The 13,883-nt window shown below is 35.1% G+C and overlaps 2 protein-coding genes across 2 annotated transcripts; both read left to right on the top strand.

Annotated features, from left to right (window-relative positions):
* Positions 1-4,013: 4,013 nt before the first annotated feature.
* Positions 4,014-4,753, top strand: LOC140778681 (copper transporter 6-like). The gene has a single exon (XM_073123505.1). The coding sequence runs from the start codon at positions 4,140-4,142 to the stop codon at positions 4,593-4,595; it is 456 nt and encodes a 151-aa protein (XP_072979606.1). The 5' UTR covers positions 4,014-4,139; the 3' UTR covers positions 4,596-4,753.
* A 6,933-nt stretch (positions 4,754-11,686) lies between these two features.
* On the top strand, positions 11,687-13,819 carry LOC140778501 (uncharacterized). Its single transcript, XM_073123246.1, has 2 exons — positions 11,687-12,478; positions 12,572-13,819. The coding sequence occupies exons 1-2, from the start codon at positions 11,820-11,822 to the stop codon at positions 13,356-13,358; spliced, it is 1,446 nt and encodes a 481-aa protein (XP_072979347.1). The 5' UTR covers positions 11,687-11,819; the 3' UTR covers positions 13,359-13,819.
* Positions 13,820-13,883: the final 64 nt, after the last annotated feature.

The following is a 13,883-nucleotide window of genomic DNA, read 5'->3' as shown; positions in this document are numbered from 1 at the left end:
CTCTCTCTCTATAAGAGCCCAACATGCTAAAAGGTGAAGAGAGGTGTTGTGGAAGAACACTCAAACCAAAAGGAATCCCTTTTAAAGGAATAATTTCCACCATAAAAAGAAATAATTAACTAGCTAAGTTGCCAATAAGGCCTCCTGTTGGTTGAGAATATAAATTATAATTTCAAGAATTTTCTTTTTCATAATTATCATTATAATCTTTTGATTCTTTTTAGAATTATGAATTAGTTTGTAACGAAATATTTATAAATTATACTAATAAATGCATATAGATAATTCAAATACCTACCTTTGAGTCTAAAATAATTGCTATTCTTTTCTCACAAAAAGTAAGAATTTTCTCTTGTACTATGATATTAGATAATAATATTGAATAACTTTCAGATCATTTTGATCAATTTATACTAGATAAACATAGTATTCTTTTAATCTTATTTTAAAATGTGAAGCTAGTGATTGCAGAATCTATTGATCAGACGTTTCTGTTTCTCTAGTCCATACGTCTCATTGTTCTTATAAGATTCTTATCTGAATTAAGTACTGCACTCTGCTATGAACTTTGCTTTTGCCACTAATAAATCCTAAAAAGGTTTTTGAATTTATAAGATTAAATAAAGTTGAGAAACATTTTATATATATATATATATAAGGGAAGATTAATTGCACAAAAGTGGCCAAATTTTTTGGTGTAGAATTATAGTATTCAATCATGCATCCATGTCTACTTATAATGTAGTCATCTCTTGAAAGCTATGTTAATTATCTCACAGTTAATTGACTTCCTTTGCATCATAGTCATATATTTATGACAAGCTAGTTTATTAAAGGGAAGTTTTATATAATTATCACTGAAAACTTTAAAAATTAGTCATAATAATAATTTTAAAAAAGCATCAGAAGGGCAGGTTACACTCGAAATCCCTAATTGGCTAGATCTAGTCCAGCCGGCCAGACTCTAACGCCCTAGGCTGAGTCTTCATCTTCTTTCCTTGACTAATCTTCGGGGGAGGATCTTGACTTAGGTTTATATTAATTGTGTAAGATATTTATGTACTTGGTAATACATTTAAAATATTTATAATATGTAATTATGTCTTGAAATTTTGTATAAGATATGTACAAATATTGTAAAGATTGACTAAGAAAATTGAAGCAAAAAATAAGTTTCCTTTTCAATGTGTTCACACAGCAACATGCCTCTTTCAAACATAAATTTTGGTATTCTTAAATACAAAGACTCAGTTTTCCAAAGTTACATTTAAAATGGTGTTTAAAGAAGTTAATTCTGACACGCTTTAAAAGTAGTTGGAATGCTAGTATTTAAAATTAATAAAAATATATAAAATATAATTTTAATATTGACTCATAGATCATGAATTTAATTTTTTCTGCAAATATTCAATTGAATTAAAAGATCTATTAATACTTGATTAAGATTAAGAATATCCATTTGCAAGGGTTGCCATATTAACTTTCTATTCATCATCTTCCTTTAATAAACTTCACAAGTATAGTTTTACAATTTTGCATTTCGGCTCCTCCTGATTAGATATTACAAAACGTATGTATTTTATTCATAAATTGCTAATTATAAATTAAACACTAATTAGTATTTGCAATTCTATGCTGTGTGTAAGGAAATATTTGTTCATTCCCTAAGAGAGATATTTAAATTAAGTGTTGCTTAACTAGAAGGCTTGGAGATGATAAGATTGGACTTGCCCATTAGGTGTTTGACAAAATGTGGGAATGAAAGTTTCTGCACATGCATTGAAGTGCAGGAAGCAGCAGCCTGTTGAGGAGTACACGCTACTGATAGTATGTTTGAAGTTTGAAGTCATCGGCTATGATCAATATATATATATATATTCAAGCATAGCACATCTTTATCCACATAAATTTGGGTATGCCACCCTTGAAGGCCTATTCGTGTCAAAGCTACCAAGTCTCCCCATGTTTAAACTATTTGTGTCAAGATCCTTTGATATTTGGGATTAATTCTTACAATATTTGGTTTTTTTGGATTTAGCATCTTCGGACCCAAATGTGTAGGCCGTGCATATTTAAAATTTATGTCACTTTTTGATAAATTTCATCAAAGTTTTAGAATTTTCACTGAGGGGGCGAATTATTAGTTTTTTTTTGCTCAATCTAAGCTAGATTATTCGTATTTATAGAGACCTATAAAAGGGTGTTTGAACGCACTAGGGCAGACATTCAAATGCCCCTACAGAGTTTCTTCTCTTTTGTAAATCATACCTATAAATATCTTATGATAGGTTTTAGGGTTAACAAGAGAGGATAGAAAAGAGAGGGATTTGCAGTAATAGAAGATGACTTTTGAAATAACATTCTTTTATTATATTATGGAGAGATTAAAGGGTTGAAAATCTTTTGTATTTGCATCTCTATTAGATTGGAGGCTTGAAAATATTATATTTGCATATCTATTAATGGATTAGAAATTGCATTGCCTATGCATATAGGCACACTGTCGAACTACATAAATATTATCTCTTATTTTATCTTCTTTATGGTTTGTATAGGTTTGGCATTCTTGTTTATGATTGTCTTAGGTGATTAAAAGTTCTCTATATCTAGTATCTTGGTTATGGATTTCTCGTTTGGGATGGAAATTAGCTTTGCTGATATTTGTTTACCAAAATTTATTGCTATTCCATTTGCTCTCATTTGTGGGTGATTAGGGATCCCTCCACCTTATTGGAGTATTACACAACATACCCCAGATACGTAAAGTCAATTAGAAGTTAGGTTGGCATTATGAAAAATATAAGTAACATTAAAATTCTTGAGTATTTTTGAAGAAATACTTATATATCCAAAATGATAGATTCTATAGCCCATGTTGAAGAAGAGCCGCCTTATGTTTACAAAAATTTGGGAGTCTATTATAATTTGGGTGCTATCAATATCACAATCTTTGACTACATGAAGGCTTTGTAAACTGCTGCTACTTCTACTAGTAATAGGGATTAGTTAGTAGCATATCAGTTCTCTGCCAAAATAATAGTACTATTATTTTTTGTCAAGCTAGTGGGTCGGGCCGAGTTTGAGCCAAGTTAGAATATTTTAGCTCGTTGCCGTCCACTAGCCTATTAGATATTAGGTTATATCTTATTGGGTTGAGTTTAACAGACTTATATAAAGATATTTTAGTTATCTTTTATAGGAATATACTTATATATTGATATATATAGTTTACTAAATATTTAATACGAGACTATAAAAATTATAAAAATATGTATACATTATGAGTTGGGCTATAGATGAGAATAATGGATAGGGTTTTCGGGCTAGGCTCAACCCGATTAAAATTGATCGAGTTTGAGCCAGATTTAGATGAATCGAGCCTAATGATCATATATCTACTCTCCAAAAGTCCTTTCTCACTGGGTTTACCTCCTCTTTAAAAATTTGATGGTAAAGATTGTTGAAAATTTTGAGATACTATGAACGAATAAGTGTGTATTTTTCTATCCCCTCCCGTGTAATGCCAATCACACTTGCTTAGATATTATATCCAATTTTGGCCCACAATCACTGAGTGAGGCAGCTAAGTTCACGGGTTGCATTTACTAGGAGTGTGAACGACTCAAAAAATAAAGAGTTCATGAGCTCCAACACTACCTCTCCGTTCTGCTGCTCCTTCAAATCATTTTAACCAACTAATTTCTCGACTTATTTTTGTTAAACGAGCTCACAATCTCAGCTCAAGCTCGACTCCTTAGTTAATGAACTAAGCTTGAGCCGAACCCGCTTAACCAAAACCTTGTCGAGATCGGTAACAAAGTTCGATGAATCAGCCGGGCCCCGCCCGATGAAACCAATGATTCTTCTTGTCTCTCTCTTTCTTCCTTTATTTATAATATTTTACATATAACTCCCTATCATTAAGCAAATTACACCCTGCCTTACGCATTTTACTCAAAGTACAGGGTTCTTTGAGTAAATTACCTTCTTACTTTATTTATCTTTTCCCAACAAAAACCCCCCACTCTCTCTCTCTCTCTCTCTTTCCAAAGAGCCAATTAACTTTCCACCCAACTACCCCCGAGATTTCCCAATCATCCCCTCTCCCCTTGGTTGAGAGAGAAACTAGGGATCGGAAAATGGCAATGGGAGCTGGACGAGGCGACGACGGCATGGGCATGATGATGCCCCCCACCGATACCAACATGGAGCATGACATGGGCGATGGCGCCGTGATGCACATGACCTTCTTCTGGGGGAAGCACGCGCAGGTCCTGTTCGCCGGCTGGCCCGGCGACCGCGGCCTCGGTATGTACTTCCTCTCCCTCGTCTTCGTCGCCGCCGTCGCCGCCGTAGCCGAAACCCTCTCCGCCATCTCCGGCAGCCGGAGGGGCGTCTCTGGTGGTGCACTCGCCGTCGTCCATGGCATCCAGATGGGCCTCGCGTACATGGTGATGCTCGCCGTCATGTCCTTCAACGGTGGCGTGTTCATCGCCGCGGTGGTGGGCCATGCGCTTGGATTCCTCCTTTCGAGAAGCTTCCGATCCAGTGCTAGTGATGAAGAGGCTAACAATAGGAGCACCTCCAAAAACTAAAGCGTATGTTAACCTTTTTCGAATTACTTTGTGGTATGGTATCCATAATAAATCAAACTATGGAGTTTGAAATCATAGGTGAATGCAATTAAGTAGCCATTTTATTAGTTTTATATATACAAGTTTTGTTTGCTGAAATTAAAACTGATGTTTTCAGATGTGCAGATTTACACTATATGGGACGGTAAATATAGTATGGAATTAGAGATACCATCCATCATGATGTGCTAAAATTGGAGAATATTCTTACAATACGCTTACCATAGTCTAAATGATTATGGTAAATACTTACCATATATACAAGCAAGGGCTTCTGTAATTAGGAAAAGAAGAAAAAGGAAAGAAAACCAACCTTCCAAATATTCCTCTCCTTCCTTAAAATCTCCAACCGGATCGCTGGTTGGTCATTTCTAAGCAATTGCTCTATCACTTTCTTTGTTGGCATCCTTCAATGAGTGATTGACACGTGTCCCACTGATAATAATGATGTACTACTTATCGTTTAAGTTTAATGGGAATTTTACAAATAATATCGGTATATTTTAACTATTTGTGATTCCCACCCAAAGTCTGAGTATTTTATACTTCGACCCTTCGTTTTTTTTATTAATTTTTATTTAATATTCTGATGTTATTTTGACTGACTAATATCGATCAAATTACTAAAATATCCATACCATTCTCTCTTATTTTTTATATCCTTTTACCATCTTCTCCATCTAGCGTCGTCATTGTCGTCGCCACCATTCTTGTCACCACCGTCTTTTTCCTCTTCTTCTTCTTTTTTCAAAAAGAAAAAATAGAATAAAAAAGATAGAGATAATTTAGGTATTTATAAATTATTTTATATATTAGAAAATTTAATAAAGTATACCATATATTTTATCTATTTTATGATTCACACATCGTCTTTGAGATTTTTATAACTCGACTCCTACTTTTTCCTTATAAATTTAAACAGTACCGACAAAGAAATATTTCGTAATATATAAAATAATTTTAAATACCTAAATTATTCATGCCTTCTTTAAAAAAGGGGTACAGAAAATAATGGTGATAGTATTTTAGTAATTTGGTCGATATTAGTTAGTTAAGATAACGTCAAGGTGTTAAATAAGAACTATAGAGAAAAATGAGGGATCAGATTATAAAATTATTAAAGACGGAGTATAAATCATAAAATAGGTAAACATAGAGTGTAATTCATAAAATATTTATTTTTTAATATGGTCTCAATTAATCCAATGTGTTAAATAAGAATTATAGGGGAAAAAGAGGAGTGTGGTTACAAAATCCTTAAAAGACTGTGAATCATAAACTAGATAAATTATAGGGTAAATTTATAAAAATCTCAAGCTTAATTTATTTCCAACTTGCTAATTTGTTTATTTTTCTTAAAACCAGAATAAACTCTTTTGTATTATAATAAATTATCTATAACTCAAATAGGCTTGTTCATAACCGGAATAAACTATACAAATCCAAATCTGTGTAACTTGTTTATTGAAAAGGTTACACAAGTAACTCAATGTCCGTATATAACTCAAAAAGGTAGAATAATTTTAATTAATTCTAATCATAAACTTAACGTCTATACATGTTACTTCCTCTTCAGGGCAACTCCCATTGTTGTTGACCATATAGCTATATGCTGTTGAGAAAATTTTTTTAGTGAATAACCAGTTGGTGAGACTAAGGTTACCAAACCTAAGAAAGGCTTAAGTCTTACTATTAGAGATATGCAGACTATACACATCACTCTTATGGTTAGGAATGTCCAATGCATTCTTATTTGTAGTAATAATTTATGGACCGTTCCAATGTGTGCTAGATATGACACTCTCACCCTTTGGTTGAATAAGAAAACCTAGAAGTGCTCTCGGAATTGGAGGCTTGTTCTCTCAGCTATGAATGAGCTCAAGGGCGAGCTCACCAAGCTTATTCAAAGTGTGCAGAATATAAATGTTTGGAAAGATCCATATACTGCGCCCATCCATTTGGATCGGTGTCGACCTATTTTAATATTGATCCCAGAAACTCAGTTATTCATATCTCCCAACTTATTAAGAATAGTCATTGGGACTACCAGAGTATTTTAGATATTTTAGCCCAAAAATTTAATGGTTTTGATTCTTAACATCAATATCTTTTATGTGACTGGAAGGATAATTGGATCTGGAGGGTCTATCCTTTAAGGCATGCCTCCTCTAAGTCTAGTTACCAACTTCTTCACACCACCCTCAATAATTCTAACTTAAGATGAAATGGATGGGCTAAGATTTGGTTTTCGTCAGTCTGGTCTAAGATAAAGACTTTCTTGTGGAAGTTAGCTCGGGGTTGATTAGTGAGTAGAAAATCTCACCTCTTAGCCTTTGGGCTTGCCTTGGATACTAGGTATTTCATTTGCTCTCTTAAGATCGAGACCATTGACCATTTATTCTTCTAGTGTAGAGTGGCCACCACTCTTTATGATTTTGTTAAAAGTAACATTTTGGTTACTCTTTGTTTTGAGGATAGATGGTCAGAGGGCTGATGGATTAATGAGAGGAACGGGTTCCCAGAATCAAACAGAGCTTAAGTCAAGACATGCATCGTACTCTTACTCTAGCAAATATAAAAGTTTTGCAATCAAGTTCATTTTAGCGGTGAAAGAGAAGACTTGCATAAGTTTTAGCTTCGAACTATTTCGTTAACAAAGGATTATATTACTCAATTATTTGTTGGATCTCTTAAATGTTAATAGTTGTGGCTCGTTCGTTAATAGAAATGAGAAGGATGGGTGGGTTTCATAGTCTGACAAACTAATGATAACTTTTGTAACACCCATCACCAAATATACGTGTCTCTTATGTGGATGGAACCCACGTGATGTCCATATGATCTATTGGTCAATATTTTAATATAATAAACATGAGAAAAACTCACATTTTCATAAATAATATAAAATAAAAAGTAGCCCATAATATCATAGGCCACAATAAGCCCCAAAATATAAAACTATAGACAAATGCAGATTGCCCAAGTAGGGACTACAAGCCATTAGCTCAATTGATAAAATAAATAAATAAAAAGACAATTATAAACTAGTCTCCACCATATCCTCCACGAGCTCAAACCCAATTATTGATTTGAGAATAATTTCACCAGAAGGTGATGACCATAAAGCACAGCAAATGTTAACTACTATAGTCTAACAGTAGTGCAAATAATAATGTCGTAATAGGTAAATATGAATATGTACATCATGAGCAAATTAATGTATTAGTACCACATACTCATCGTGCTCATCCAATACGCAAATGCATTAGTAATCTATAATATGACATGCATCAACCCAAACTATCATGTCCCCAAACTCGAGCTCCACCTATAAGCCATGTTAATAATATACAACAGGATATATATATCTCTTTTTAGACTATCAAGACTTCAATATAGGCTTATACAGAGTTATGCCCGTAGGCCATAACAACACTCACACCCGACTACACAATACCCACAAGGGAGGATAGTGGTAACTCGTTAGCTCATCATCTAGCAAATAGTATGATCGATTGTTCGCCCTACAGACTAAGAACCTCAACCGTAAGCCCATCACATAGGTAAGTATTGCATATCGATACTATCATCTAAGCTCTCGGTTCTATATCATCGTACCACCTTGCGGAAATCATGAGTCGTTGCTTACAAACGTCATCACTCTAATTCATTGAAAATCGCTAAGTCTATATCATCATACCCTTCGCTTTATAACTTAAATATCCTAAACGGTTCAACTCTCATCAATCAATAGTAAATCGTCTATCGTCCGGTGAAATGTGACTTGATTGTCTATGATCAACAGACTGAGACCTCAAGCATGAGCCATAATATATAAATATAATAATATTCTTCACCATTAACTTTGGCTGGGAAGGTGTTGGGTACTGTCAAGACGTAGGAGTCATCCTATTTATAGTTGTGCACGTGTGCAAGTGATAAGCTAATCTTCGAACAAGAGAAATATTCACCACAAAAAACCTGGCGAGTAGTGAACCTCCTAGGGCTCAAAGGGATGAGTTTCATTTAACTCAAAATAAAGACTTTCATATATCATCATTTGCATCATTTCTAAACTCTCATTCATCCATATAATAATATAAGCATTCCCCAAGCCACAATGCACATGCAGGTCAAGTGCGCTCCAGTTTTTTTTTTTTAAGGGATGCTACAACTTTATACATGCCATATGAATCTCAACCGATTGCGGAGGCTATAGCTATTAGGGAAGCACTAAGGAGTATTGCCCGGAGAAGCTTAACCAATGCATAAATAAAGACTGACTCTACTATTTTTGTCCACATTTTGAAGAATGGTTAGACGCCACTTAAGTCCATTAACAATATCATTGACGATATCAAAACCCTAACTAGCAATTTCAACAATTATAAAATTACATATATTTATAGGTAAGTTAATCAAGTATGAGCTTAGGCTTCACGTGTATTAGGGATGGAGGTTTCTCTTATGCGCTTGTGCAAATTTTGATCTCCTACTCTAGAGGAGACTTTTGTATTTGCAGGTTTAATTTCTAATATAGTTTTTATTTTTAGAAAAAAAAACTCATCTAACTTGTTTATATTTGCTTAATAAGCGAGTCATATTCGTAGTTAATTTTATTAATTCGTTTGATAAGTGAGTCATGTCGTCTGAACCCTACAAGATGAATACCAACCAAGATATTTCTTAGATTAATTGAAGTCGTCGGAACGTTAAATACAAGCAACAATTGGCATGTAAAGATATCAGAAACAGAAACAATAACATAATATTTTATGATTTTTACATAATTATCACAGAAAACTTCTAAAAAATATCATAATCACCACCAAAATTATTGTGATGCTTCAAAAATAATAGTTAATTAATTAAATCTAACTATCATGATTAAAGCACAACTTAGATTTTAGAAAAAGAAAATAATTTGCACTTGTCTAGATTATTAAAAATAGTTTATTACTCAATACAATAAAATATACCTTATCTTATACGAGATAAAAATTATTGAAAATTATTTGACACTAGAACTTAAAAAATAGATATGTGTTAGTCATTTATGTGTTTATTAGCATTAGTAATAATCTGTTAGAAATATTTTATTGAAAATTAACTATAATGGCAATTCTAAAAGAGTCAAAATAATTTAGTGGCAATTATGATATTTTAATGAATGTAGTGATAATTATGATATTTTAAAACTTTTCAATGGGAATTATGTAAAAAGTCCTAATGTTTTTAGTTTAAGAATTGAAGTAATTTCTGCAATAAACAACAACATTGCAACAAAGAGAATTTCTCTTAAAAAAAAAAATTCAACAAAGAGAGCCTCGGTGGCGTGGGTGTAAACGAGCAGATAGCTTGCATTGAAATTAATTTCGAACTCTACTTTCTGATCAAGTTTGAATTAAAACAATTTTAATTCAGACTAATTTTAAGTTTATTTTGAACTCGAGCCGAACTCAAGCTTAAACAAGCTACTCATCAGGGATAGTCAGAGTCCAAGAAGACTACAAGTGCGAGTTGACGATGGTGTGTAGAGGTGTCGATCAGCTTTGGCATTGGCATCACCTGAGTTGGGATGATAGTGGGAGAGAATATAATGGATTTTATCTCTAGATCTTTCGATCTAACCTAGGGAGTAGGGAAAAAGAAGCTAAGTCATTAGATCTTTTGATCTAATGGTTGATATTACTCATATTATTTATATATATATATATATTAACTCTTATCGAGCTGACTCGATTGAGTTAGCTTAAGATTAAGTTTAGCTCGAATTTAATCTTAAAAGCCTCTATCACATTTTCAAACCGACCTTGACACCCCTCTTGTAGGAAGGTTGACGTTTGGTTCACTTTCACTCAAGCAACCAAATTATTAATAGCTTGCGAGTTGTTCAAGTTTCCAGCATTGGGAGTAGTCCACCAGGTCAAACATGAAAGCTTTCCAAGGATAATCAATTGTCATTGCATATTATCACCTAAATTGTAGTCTTTATCGCATAAACCCACCGATGTATGGAACGTATTTGCAAATAAGGTAATTGTCAAGAATTAAATTACTCCTCTAAAGTTTTATTTATATATAAATCTTTATCCTTGTTTGCTTGCCCCGTTTAGTTTGAGACTAAGCCTTAAATATTCTGAACTGGTTCAGGAACCTCTAAATTGGTTTCGGTAACAAAAAAATTAAGACCAATTAAATAAATTCGAGGCTTAGTTTCAAACCAAACGAGCTAACTTTTTCATTGAAACTCACTTAGAAAATAAAAACTATTATAATACTTTTATCATTATTTGAGTAGATATGAATCTTATACTCATGTATTTAAGATGGTTGAATTTTTTTTTATTTCTTGATCATATACTTAAAATGAGATATACTCTAATAGTTAGATAATAACTAAGATTTAAAACTTGTAATATTTTTTTATAAAACTATAAAAGAGTATAAAGAAATTCTCATACCAAATAAAATCGTAATATATAATTCTACTATAATTAGCAAGTTAATCAGCAGCACAATTAATCTCTCTAAAATTATAAGCTACTTTATAATTTTAATAATTATAAATAAGAAAATTTATGTCAACTATTATAACAGTTTTTTTTAAAAAGAAAATTGAAGTAAATGATAGGGTGAGTAAATCTTACGAAAAGAGAAAGACAATTTTAGTAATTTAAAATTCATTATAGCATATAAAAAAATCAATAAATATTTTACACTGAAGAAGCATATTTTACTTATTTATATGTATTTATTAACTTTAAATATAATTATTAGGAATGTTATGTCAAAATCTAATCTAAATGGTAATTTAGAAAAAGAAATTCACCGATAATTAAGATAATTTAAAGAATCTAGTGTGGCAATTATAATATTTATAAGTTTTCCAAAACCCAATCAGTGGCTTTAAAGAATGTAAGTATAATAAAGGCAAATATAGGGTGTTCTTTAGTAAATTTTCCAAAAATTAATAGTGGGTTTGGTGTTTTTCTAGTGGATTTCTACCTGAAGGCTAAAGCTGCCTTAAAATTAGCACACCTCACATGGGAATCATTAATCCACACTGGTCAAACAATGCAGCCCCTGTTTCCAGTTTCCATAGTTCCAATCTTCGATCTCCTTCTTCCATTCGCCCCCACCCACCCTTCTTAAACAGTTCTGAATCACTTCGATTAGAATCTCATGGCCTCCGCCATTAATTTCCATTACCTCTGCTACCTCCTCTTCGCCTTTTCCATGCTCTCGTCCACATCCTTCATCTACTGGTCTCACTGCTCTGCTTCCTGCTGCAAACCGCCTACCCAATCCTCCGTCCTCCTCCCTCCCCTCGAACTGAACCAAACACTCGACCTCCTCTCCTTCCCTTCCTCTTGGAACCACCTCTCCTTCTCCCCGGACCCACCTCCCCTCCACCTCCGGATCGCCCTCTTCGTCAAGAAATGGCCGCGCCGCAACATCGCCGGAGGGCTCGAGCGCCACGCCCTCACGCTCCACCTCGCCCTGGCGCGCCGCGGCCACGAGGTCCACGTGTTCACCACGTCATCCAACTCCACGTTCGCCACCCACCCAGATGCCAACTTGGCCTTCCACGTCACCCCGGCGACGAGGGGCGGGTACCTCAACCAGGCCCTGGCGTGGGAGCAGTTCCGGGTAGAGAACAGCCACAAGGTGTTTGACGTGGTCCACACCGAGAGCGTCTCGCTGCTCCACGGCCGCGCGAGGAATTTTAGCAATCTCGCGGTCTCTTGGCATGGGATCGCGTACGAGACCATCCATTCCGACATCGTTCAGGACCTCCTCCGCGGCCCCGGAGAGCCGCGGCAGTCGGTCTTAACCGAAAGGTTCGTCTGCCCACCAATTCGTTTAAAAGCTCAATTTGACATGAGACAAATACAAAATGTAATTTAACAGCAGCCCATATATGTTATAACCAGGTTAAACAAGGTGTCGGACGAGGTCAAGTTCTTCCAAGATTACAAGCACCACGTGGCGACGAGCGACCACGTCGGAGATGTCCTCAAGAGGATCTACATGATCCCAGAAGAACGTGTCCACATAATTGTCAATGGCGTTGATGAGAACATCTATACTTTGGATGCTGCAAGGGGTGAAGAGTTCAGGAGAAAGATTGGTGTGCCCAAGAATGCGACTCTGGTGATAGGCATGGCAGGGAGGTTAGTGAGGGACAAAGGCCATCCTTTGATGTTTGAAGCTTTGAAACAAGCATTCATGGAGAATGAGACCTTCAAAAGGAATGCATTTGTTTTAGTTGCAGGAGATGGGCCATGGGGCAATAGGTATAAGGAACTTGGATCAAATGTATTTGTTTTGGGTCCTCTGGAGCAGACCCAACTGGCTAGTTTCTACAATTCTCTTGATGTGTTCATGAATCCTACGTTGAGAGCGCAAGGGCTGGATCATACAATCATAGAGGCAATGCTCTCAGGCGTGTCCGTCGCCGGCACGCGGTTTGCAAGCATTACTGGATCTCTTATCGTGGGGCAGGAAATCGGTTACACATTTTTACCTACAATTGATTCAGTTAAGAAGGCCTTGTATAGGATTTGGGAAGATGGAAGAAGTGGAGTTCTAGTGAAGAAGGGGGAGGCAGCTAGAAGCAGGGCAATTCAGCTGTTCACTTCCACAAAGATGGCAGCTGCTTATGAGAGGCTCTTTTTGTGCATCTCTAATAAAAAGTACTGCAGATATCCTCATGCTTGATGTCATCGGCAGTGATGTACTGCTTCCAGTTGAGATTCTTTCTAGGATCATTTCCTAGAAGATTAAATAAACACAAGTAGGTGGTCATACTTCTAATAAGTGAAAGGCCAAAGAATGCAAATCTCTCAGCCTGCTCAGTTATAGCATCAGTGTAATGAGGAAGAAGGGTTGATGGACATGAAAAGGGTGCAGCATCTGACCTTTTGGGTTACAGATGTGGAGGTTTTGAACTGGTTGTCCTAGAATTCTGAGCTATTTGATCCCTGGTTATACTTTGCCTTGGAATGTAGGGGGCTAAGGAATGGTTGTAGCTTCTGAAATTTACTCTTTTGATGGTAGGGAGGGCATAAATTAACTTCTGGATGGATGTAATATATTGCTAAAGCAAGAAATGCCACACAAGTTTGGCTACTGTTCTACTTAAAACTTTCTAATGCCTCCATTTTTTAAAAATCTTGTTGAGTTGTGCAGGATTAAAAAAAATCACTCTTTTATAACTTATTTATCAGAAAGTTCATTTTTCTC

This window comes from Typha angustifolia, chromosome 15 (genome assembly GCF_048772165.1).
Source record: "Typha angustifolia cultivar Huaian chromosome 15, ASM4877216v1, whole genome shotgun sequence".
Taxonomy (NCBI): Eukaryota; Viridiplantae; Streptophyta; class Magnoliopsida; order Poales; family Typhaceae; genus Typha; species Typha angustifolia.
The sequence above is the reverse complement of the archived record's forward strand: the minus strand, read 5'-3'. Positions and strand labels throughout refer to the sequence as shown.